This window comes from Aythya marila, assembly GCF_965140915.1.
Source record: "Aythya marila genome assembly, chromosome: 5".
Lineage (NCBI taxonomy): Eukaryota > Metazoa > Chordata > Aves > Anseriformes > Anatidae > Aythya > Aythya marila.
The window spans coordinates 36,598,516-36,608,771 of NC_139046.1; the positions used below are offsets into that span (position 1 = coordinate 36,598,516).

The following is a 10,256-nucleotide window of genomic DNA, read 5'->3' on the forward strand; positions in this document are numbered from 1 at the left end:
CCGCGCCGCTTCCCCTTCCGGGCCTTCCCGGCTCCAAGATGGCGGCCGCCCGCCGCTGGGAGGCGGGAAAGCGCGGCTCCCTCATCAAAGATGGCGGCGCAACCCGCTTCGCCCCCCTTTCCCTCCAGCGCGTCCCGCGCGGCGCCCTCAGCGCTTCGGCTTCAGAGGGCGCGCGTGCGCGGGGGGGCGCTCTAGCTCCCTCTCGCTGGTGCGGCCGCGGGGGGTTGTGGGGGATCGGCGGGCGCCTGGCGGTGGCGGAGCTGAGGAGCGGGAGCCGCGATGGTGAGCGGGGGGCTCCGGGGGGGGCGAGGGGGGCTCGGTGAGGCCGCACCGGCACCGGGGGGGACCGGGAGGGACCGGGGGGAGGTGGGGGAGCACGGTAAGGCCCGGGGGGGCCCGTCCCGGCTGCACGTGGCGGGGGGAGGCCGCGAGCGGGGGCCGGGGCCTGGCCCGGGGGTCGCCTCCCTGAGGGGTGCCGCGGGGCTGGCGGCCGCGGGCCGGGCCGGGCGGGAGCTTTGCACCCCGAAAAGGGGAAAAAGTCGCCGAAATCGCCCCTCCTGCCTCGCCTGGGGGGCTGGAGGGCCCCGAGTGTGCGGTGCGCTGCCTCGCCTGGCCAGGCGCCTTGCCCTCACAATGCCTCCGCCTCTCTCCCCTCTTTTCGTCCCCACGTTTGGGGCTCAGCTCGGCCTCACAGCTGGAAAAAGCCTCTTCAGGCAGGTGCTGCCCGGGTCCTGCTCCTGGGGCTGCCAGCGCTGCCTCGACTGTTTCTGCGCGGCTACGTCTGCAATCTTGGACTTGGGGAGGTTTCTCAAGGGCGCTCTGGGAGTTGGAAATTGGAGGGATATAAACCTTAACGACAGCCAGTGCAACTGCCCTCCGAAAGAAAACACAAAAACACACAACAGTGCAACACGATAAAGAGTCTGTACAGGGCTCTTCCACATTACCTGCGCCTAAGGCATGACATCTTCACCATCTTCCCCTGTTTTGGTTTTCTTTTTCCTTACAATGAGACTTATACTCAGAAAAAACAAACATTTTATTTACACTGATTTTTGTCCCACGTCACCTAGGCACATATTCAGCGGGGCAGGTAAAACTTGGAAGAAACCTCTCAGGTTTATGAACTTGTTGCATCTCTGGTGGGAGAGGAGGAATGATTTTAGCAAATCAAGCTAAATTGGGATATTTTTATTTATTTATTTTTTTGCCTTAAGGTAAAATAATGGGAAGTTCCTAAAGAAACTCTTCAGATGTAATGCATTAATCCTGCAATAGAGGTGATCCCAGTGGCAGTAATTTTGGTAGACCAGTTAAGGTGGACAAAGATCTTAAAAGCCATTTTGTACAATATAAACATGAAAGAATTGATTCTTTTATTCTTTGCTTTACTTCAGAGCTTTTAGTAGAAGCTGAGACGTTAGTACTTGTTAAAAGGAGAAATTTAGTTGGCAGTAACAGGATCAAAAGAAATACTAGCAATAATTTAGACTTTTTTGATGTTATTGTAGTAATTATTCTTAGAGACTCATGATCTATTGGTGTTGCTTTTAAAAAAGCTGAATTATTCCATTTTTTTGTACAAGGCAATTAATAATCTCCAGGCTGATAAGGATACTGAAAAAGTTGCGAAGGGAAAAATGGTTTCAAGTCAGAAGTTCAAATAAATTCTAACTTGAAGTTCTGAAAGAACTGGCTTATGTGTCTGGCTCACTGATACTTTTTCTGTAGTCTGAGTATTGAGATATCTGTACTTTTAGGTTTTGTCAAATAAACCCAACTTTTTCTTCTAATATTACAGTTGAGTTTGAAAGTACAACGACCACAATTGCAGTTTGCAGGGCATTCTGCTGCTAGAACACACAAGATTTTATCAAACACACTGAACTGACAGACCCCATTTTTTATTAATAAGGGGTTCTTGCTCAGATGCTCCTGGGAGATCAGAGTTCCAAGTCCTGGAAGTGAGCCTGGTCATAAGCAAATAAAAAGGACACTGCTGGAAGTAGTTGTGAATGGATTTGGCAGTCCTTTGACTCCCTGGTAAGGTGTGCCTGGGGCAGTGCAGCGCCCTTAGGAGCAGCTGGGTACCAGCAGCCCTGGAGTCATCTTGTTTGCATCTAGTGTCCTCCGGTGTGCAGGGAAGCAGCCTTAGCAGGCTGGTCTCCTTCATATGATTTTCATTGTAGCATGATAATACACTTCAGTATTTGTTTCCAGTGTGTCTTACTCTGCAGTTCCCTGCATGAATTTTAGAAGTTGAGTACTCACTTCATATATTAGCATTGAAAGTGCTGGATTAAATTAGCAGCACAGGCAATGCTGTTTTCTGGTGTGCTTGCAAACTTCCTATGATGTGTAACCTGTTAATTAGGTCACAGGCTGTATACACTTAAAATCTTGTTTGTTTAAATTATTTGCTGCATCCAAGTGAAAAATATTACAGAAATAATGCAAGCCACAGACTGTACAATCATCAAAGCCTTCCCTGCAGAAGAGCGAGTTTACAGGCTGACATTTGGAACAGTTATCTGTGCCATAATTACCCTTTCAGTAGACTTGCTGAAGTGTTAAAAAAAAAAAAAAAATCAGCACATCTGATTTGCAGGAAATAATCTTGAGTACCAAGTGCGGATTTGTTAAAGAATGTGTGTTATCTTGAAGCTGAATAACTCTAAATAGCTGTTTGTGTTTAGATCTTCAAGGTGAGACTGACAGCGATGCTAACTTGGACCACATTTTTGTTTTCTAGCTGGGGTACTTAATTCATACTAACAGCTTGCCCTTGGAATAAAATAAGTAAATGTACAATGGGATAGCTTCTAGATGTTGACTGCATCACCTTGCTTTTCTGTTTAAGTAGAAACTACAATTTCCATGTTTGATTTCTTCAACACAATAGCTGCTTTACTGATGATTTTACATTACGTATTTTTAAAAGTTTATGAGAATTGATAGAACTGATTGAAAACAAAAAGTAACACAGCTTATATGAAAAGTATTATTTGGAAAACGTCTGTGAACTTGATTGGTAATTCCATGTTTAAAGCTGTACTAATTTTGCAAGTTACTTAGCCTGGTTAGTTCTGAGAAGACCATGCTATCTTACTCCTCATAATTAACCTTTACATACCAAAGATGTGTGGAAGCATCACAAAGTAACACTGGGAACAGCTGTGGTATGCTTCCCAGTTTGTGTAATGATTGGGTGGCCAAAAACAAAATTACAGCTTATTTTTCATTCAGATCAGTAACTTTAATTAAAAAAAAAAAAAGGTTTTGAAAAAATCTTGTTTTGTTTTTCAGTCTCACACAATTCTACTTGTTCAGCCTACCAAGAGGCCAGAAGGCAGAACATATGCTGATTATGAATCGGTGAATGAGTGCATGGAAGGTGGGTGCAATCATTGTAGTTTAAAACTACTGTTAAAATCCTGGTTTTGACATATTCTCATACTTCCTTGGTAAGAGTAAGCTGCTGTTCATGTATTCCCAAGATAATTCACCAAAAAAAAAAAAAAAAGTTAAAAAGGGTCTTATGTTTTTAATTTACTAGTGCTTTAGCAAACTATTATCCTTGTTTCTAAAACTTCCTTGTGACATTAAATGTCTCCTTCTGGCTTAACTAGATTGAACCATGTTCATTCAATTCATGGAAGCAGGCAATATTTGTGGTGGGGCTGTGCAACAGACCAGGCTGAACATATTTCACTGCACAATCAGATTCCAACCTTCTCACAAATTTTGGTGCTAACCATGTAAAGGAAAGATTGCTACTGGAAATAATATATAAAATAAAAGCATTTTTTTAGTTGAAATGTAGTTTGCAACCTGGTGGCTTCTGTGCCAGAAAAAAAAAAAGTTCTGTGTGACTTTAAGAGATGCAGTGAGTTGGAGAAAAGATTGAAATACTACAGCTGTATAATTTAAATGTAAAAGTTCTCTTAGCATTAAAATCTAATTCCAGGAAGCTTTGCAAGACAAACAAAAGCACAGGAGAGATAATGTAAAACCCCCATGCTCGTTTTAATATTACATTCTTTTCAAATGTATCTGACTTATTTATGGGCTAGCTTAAGTAAAACTTATGTAAATGTACAGACTTGCTCTGTCACTCTTACCTCAGTCACCGTGTTTGACTATTTCATCAAGAATGACCTCTTCTGAGACTTGACCAGCTGTATTTAACAGGACTCCTTCTTTCTCAGGTGCTTGTATAGTAGAAATACATGTTGCAATTGCTGTTTAAAAGTTATTAGAGTTCCATATTTCATTTGGAACTTACTCCATAGAACATTATATCCACAACAGAACTAATTTTTTTTCCCTTTAGATGATGATGCTCATCATGCATCTTACCTAGTTCTATAGCATTGTGTTCAATGCAAACAGCTAAAACAAAAGCATTTCAACAACAGAAAATCTGAGTAAGTTCATATCTGTTTTCATGGTACTCGCATCTAAACTTTCTTGGCATCTGGTTCAATATCTGAAAAAAAGTACAGCAAATACAGATTTTTTTTTCTTCTTTTCTCCAGTGCTGACATTATTGCATTATTCATCTGTTTTTTTCCCCCCTCTGTAGGAGTCTGTAAAATGTATGAAGAGCATCTGAAGAGAATGAATCCCAACAGTCCATCCATTACATATGATATCAGCCAGTTGTTTGACTTCATTGATGACTTGGCAGACCTCAGCTGTCTTGTGTAAGTTCAGTTGTATAAATCTGTGTCAGTGACTCACAAAACTCTTCTGTATAAACTTCTACATATTTTAGTCTGGCTAGTCTGTTTAATCTCGCTCTCTATGGGTACCTCAAGGGAGGCTGTAGCGAGGTGGGGGTTGGCCTGTTCTCCCACGTGCCTGGTGACAGGACGAGGGGGAATGGGCTTAAGTTGAGCCAGGGGAGTTTTAGGTTAGATGTTAGGAAGAACTTCTTCACTGAAAGGGTTGTGAGGCATTGGAACAGGCTGCCCAGGGAAGTGGTGGAGTCACCATCCCTGGAAGTCTTCAAAAGACGTTTAGATGTAGAGCTTAGGGAAATGGTTTAGTGGGGACTGTTAGCATTAGGTCAGAGATTGGACTCGATGATCTTGAGGTCTCTTCCAACCTAGAAAATTCTGTGAAATTCTGTGATTCTGTGATTTGGGACTGGATCTGCCTTTATGCAGTTGGTCTGATTCTTAAGGAGGCAGAATGATTAATGAATTGTATTCAGCTGTAGGATTTAACATCAGTATAGTGGTAGTCTATAGAAGTCACTTGCAACTATTTACTTTGATTAAGACACAGCAAGATGGAAGCTTCTGTAAATCCTAATTAAGTGACTGAGAAACCTATTAATCCTGTTGAGCCCCCTAGCTAGTGGTTTGAGTGCCCTTGTGAATATATCATCTCTGGTTCTCATCTGTGTGTTAAAGTTGTGAGGAAGCAAAGGTGGTCTTGTGTGGTTTCCACTCTGACTGGACTGTGAAATCAAGTGTTAAATTTCAGTATTTAGAATGTAGCTAACATTGTGACCCAACCAGTTAGATCCTGGCTGATTTCCGTACCACACCTTTCAGAGTAATGGTTTGAGGTGATGGTGGCATTGAATTTCATAGAAATTATGTAGGAATATGGATACAAATCGCACATTCAGATAACCAAAACCACTTCATTTTGCTTAATTCAAAATTCTAGGATCTCTTTTTAAGCCAGTGAGCATCTAGCATGGACATTCCTGCAGCTGCACCGCTCAGTCTTAAATCCCAATGCAAGTACCGTGCAGCTGTACAGTAAGCAATCCTTGCCAGTTAATAGAGTTTTAAAAAACAAAACACATTGGATTGCTTTTCTTTGCATCTAGATATACATACAGAAACAGATTTTGTTACTGATAGTGACTTAGACAAATGCCATTCACCAAAGATTTCAGTGGAATAAATAAAGTACTATTACAATTTCTGCAGTTACCTTGTTCTGCCATGTCAGGTCTCCTGGTGTCATCATACTAGGCTGACGTGGTTTGAAAGCCAAGCTTTGTTTTAGCATATTTAACAGACTGACGACTATTTGTTTTAAGAAGTAGCGACTGATTTCTAGTACAGTCTTTCGTATTCTTTAATAAGGCTTGTAAACTTAGCGTCATGCTACTTCAGCTTAGAGTTTTCCACCAGATGGCACACGTAGCACATAACATACCCGATATGACTTGTGCTCGTGGAGATTTGTAAAGTACTTGCTATCTGGTCTTGCAGTGTAGCATTATGAATGGATAAGGAGGAAGGGAGGGTTATAAATCAAACAATTCCCAAAACTAACATTTCTTATACTGTAATGAAATCATTAATATGTTAGTATAGAATAAAACTCTTTCTGTGGCTTTGAATTATTCATGCTAGGTTTTAAATAAGGTTTCTTTAAAAACAGTATGTTCAGAGTTCTGTTTTTTAGAGAAAGAACTGCACATTGTTCTGGATTGAGTTAAACAACTGGATTTATACTCAGCTGCTTATCAGTGACCTCCTTACTGTTCTTACCTGATGGGAAATTGAGGGAGTGGCTGGGACATTCACTGAAAATACCATCTTCATCCAAAAAAAAGAAAAATTTTTACCTTTAAGGACTAAAGGGGAAAAGGACAGCATGAATATTCAGTTAGCTTTATATGCTTTGCTTCTATTTTTCGGTCTAATTCTGTTGCAGTTCAGCAGTGTCTTGAGTAACCAAGTTCTTTAGCCCTGACAAGAAATCTTGCTAATGGTCTACTTCTATCACCTGTCCCTGAGTAGTAAAGAAAATTAACCTGTAGGTTCTTGTTTTCAGTTTGCTTATTATGAAGTGTCCTTGGTTAATAGATGCAAGCTTTTCCTTGCTGCTAGCTGGCAAGAATCATTTGTCATCCATCTATTAGCCTGCCTTTACTCCTGGAAAATTGTGCTTTTATTCATTCTATTTAAAAAAAAAAAATCCAGGCAGAAGTGGTACACTTGAGAAATTACACGAACACTTGCTTGAAGTTAAACTGAGTGTTTGGCTCATTAAGACAAATTAAGTATGGTTTCCTGGTGGAACTATTCTTCTTAATTCTGAGCTCCAGAATACCGAGGTGCTCTGTTTTCTTTCTCCCATAAGTAATTACCTTCATGAATTTAAATGCAAAGTGCAGTCTCTTAGTCTTTGGAGTTCCTAGTTGTTTCAGCTTCTTACTGATCTGCTGGGTAACTTGTAAGGGTTTTTTTTGTTGTTGTTTTGTTTTTTTTTTTTTTTTTTTTTAGGAAACAGAACAAATCTTCTAAATGGCAATTTCCATTCACTTTTGATATTACTGATGTTCTGTATACAACTTTCTGCCTCGTACACTAGAGGACACTTCATTGTTTGTGAAGTCTTTGTAGTAAGCGTTCCGTGGGACAGACCAATATTACATGAGTCCTTTTCTTTTTTCTAGTTACCGTGCTGACACTCAGACATACCAGCCGTACAATAAAGACTGGATAAAGGAGAAGATCTACGTCCTCCTCCGCAGGCAGGCCCAGCAAGCAAGCAAATAATGGGGACACCATCCTTATGTGGGGCTGGGGGAGGGCTTGGACAACAGGTGTGTACAGAGTGTAGTAGTGAAAGTTTTGTATTATAGTCATCCTGTTGCCATCTTGTTAAACTCTTTAGTCGGGACTGAATGTATTGTTAGAGATGCAAGGATTTTGTTGGATTGACTTTTTTTTCAGTGTAAATGGGGAAGAAACTGCAACATCTTCAGCAGAGTTTTAATTTTTTTTTTCCCACTGGTTAGCTAATGGTCTTACCTTATTTGAACCCCTGGGGCTGTTCACATTGTACTTCACCACATCCACTGTATGTGCCCTTCCGTGGGGTTTCCAACATTTAGTTTTGTCCTTGAGGCGGTCTTAATGGGGAATAAAAAAACTACCCTTTAGTTAAATTTGAGTGCTGAATTGTGTGTTTTTTCATGCTAAACAATGAACTAAATCTTTCTTGTCCATTTGCTGAAGAATGGGGTTTGAAAGCATGTATGGACTGAACACCACGGTTACTTGCAGGGTGGCTCAGATTCTGACCTTCCAAAATTAACTTCTCTGGCCTATATTTGGCTGTCTTTCTTGGGCAACTTTGGGAAGCATAGCAACCCTCTTGTTCTTGCACTCTAAACTTGATCTTTCTTAGAAGGCATTTATATTCAGGTAAGTGTGCCTGCTTGCTAGGACAGATGATGGCTAAGAGCAGGCTGATGTATTGCATCACAGACCCCGTGAATAATTCTACTTCCAAGCTTCCCCTGAGAAAGGAATGGGCAAAGTGAATTATTCTGACATGAATCTTGCCCAAACCGTGTTCCCGCTTTACAAAGGATAAGGACCTATCTTCTTGCACGTTCTGTAGAACAATACCCTCCCCCCTGCCTAAAACAGATGCTGCAGTGTTTATAATCTTGCTATACTGAAAAAAATAGTGCTGGAGGATATATTGGACCAAATAACAGCAGGTAGAAGAGCAAGGCTAGACTTAGACTGGTACTTTTTGCCTTTGTGTTAACCCAGAGTCCGTCCACTGTGGGTACAGATCGGAATCAGACTCTCCAGGTATGCCCAACCAGGAGTAGTGCTAGGGTTAATGGAAGAATGTCTCCAGTGTGCTTAACTTCCTGAAACACATTAATATTTTCCAATAGACTTTACAGCAAATGCATTGGCTTAAAAGAACATGAGTTTAAATGGACTGTGTATAGTAAAGCTTTAATGAAAATAGCTTCACTTAAGTGATAAGTAAGTGCTGCTGAAGACTTGGAATCAAATTACAGGAGAGAGAAAAATTCTTAGACATATCCAAGGGGAATGTTAAAACTTTCTCCAACATGAGTACAAATTGGAGAGTAAAGCTACTAGTTCTATGATTGTAGCAATAAGGAATCGATTCAGTCTGCTAACCTCAAAACAGATTTTTCAAAGCAGGGCAGGTTGAAGTGTATCAACACATGATTACTTATATCTGGAAGTATTTCTGCGTGGAAGCTTGCTTTTATATCCAAATGCAGCTTAAAACAAAAATAATTCGCTAACTGTTGCCCCATATAGTGACATTCAAATTAATATAAGCAGTGTTATTCAAGCATCTTGTATAGTTTATCCTCCTATTTAGGAAGTACTAAAATAGCACGTTCTTTCCTATATTTGGAAATATTTGGGTTTTATTACTGGTAAATACTTCGTTAAAACTCCACTATTCTCACAGTGAACCAATCTAGTGCATATTCCTCTAAGGTGCTAAGCAGGATGCAATACTGCCATCTTTAAGTGAAGTCAAAAATCCCTTCTCGCTTTCTGCACACTAGAAATGACTGATCAAGTATTTTTTATCATTTTGTGAGCATGGTTTTACTTAAAGGAAAAAAAAAAAAAGGCATGTGGGCACTTTCCTGATTTTGAAAAGTACAAGGATTGTGCAGAATCTATAGCAATCTGGGGCTTGGAACATAACATCTCTCTTCCTTCAAAGATAACCTGAAGTTTAGTCTGATTTAAAAAAAAAAGTTTTTGACTGTGATGTAACAGCACAAACTAAGGCTGGTTAACAAGTACAGAGGTTCTCATGTCAGAGCAGAAACTGGGAAGATGGTACTTTAAAGCAGGTAGCACTAAGTTTCTCCTTTATGAAGGGGACTTTATGAAAGTATGGGGTTTCTTAGAACATAGAAGGCAAACAAGCTTTAACTTCTTGAGGTTAATTCACAAGAACGTTTTTGCACTTCTGGTTATCTCAGTAATTGAAGTTTAGCAGAACTGGAAAATGTAAGTAAAGTTCCTTTTATACCTGTGGAGCCAGACTCAGCCTTCTGCTGATAGAAAAGATAGGGTCGGTAGACCGCTTTAAGAGAAGGGACTTAAACATCTATTTTCCCCTCAGCACCTAACTATAGCTGTCTTTTTGATTTGTTTTTTTTTGGGGGGAGGCTGCTTTTTCTTTCCTCCTGAAATAAGCTACTGGTTAAAATTCCCTAGTGTATAGTTTCCGAGTTGCCATTCTCCACATTGCCTTGGGTTCGCCTTTTACTTGATTAACTATTCATGAGACAACAGAGCAATTGCTTAACTGGGCAGCTGAGTGCAAAAACACTTGAAGGAAAGAAGAGATGCTGCAGCATCTGCCTGACCTGTAACTGATGAGAAAGGCGAATATGAAACTAATCTGAAATCCATCTAACTTGCTTTCAGAAATATAGTAAAGAAGAGGGTTGTGAGCATTTGGAAACATAG

The 10,256-nt window shown here is 40.7% G+C and overlaps 1 protein-coding gene across 1 annotated transcript; it reads left to right on the forward strand.

Annotated features, from left to right (window-relative positions):
* The first annotated feature begins 212 nt into the window (after window positions 1-212).
* On the forward strand, window positions 213-7,921 carry ERH (ERH mRNA splicing and mitosis factor). Its single transcript, XM_082760551.1, has 4 exons — window positions 213-282; window positions 3,307-3,394; window positions 4,586-4,706; window positions 7,433-7,921. The coding sequence occupies exons 1-4, from the start codon at window positions 280-282 to the stop codon at window positions 7,533-7,535; spliced, it is 315 nt and encodes a 104-aa protein (XP_082616677.1). The 5' UTR covers window positions 213-279; the 3' UTR covers window positions 7,536-7,921.
* Window positions 7,922-10,256: the final 2,335 nt, after the last annotated feature.

Excerpts from the sequence above, each read along its gene's own strand:
- ERH (XM_082760551.1), top strand. Across the intron at positions 3,395-4,585 it reads GGTGAATGAGTGCATGGAAG|GAGTCTGTAAAATGTATGAA; the intron begins GTGGGTGCAATC and ends CCCCCTCTGTAG. Across the intron at positions 4,707-7,432 it reads GCAGACCTCAGCTGTCTTGT|TTACCGTGCTGACACTCAGA; the intron begins GTAAGTTCAGTT and ends TCTTTTTTCTAG.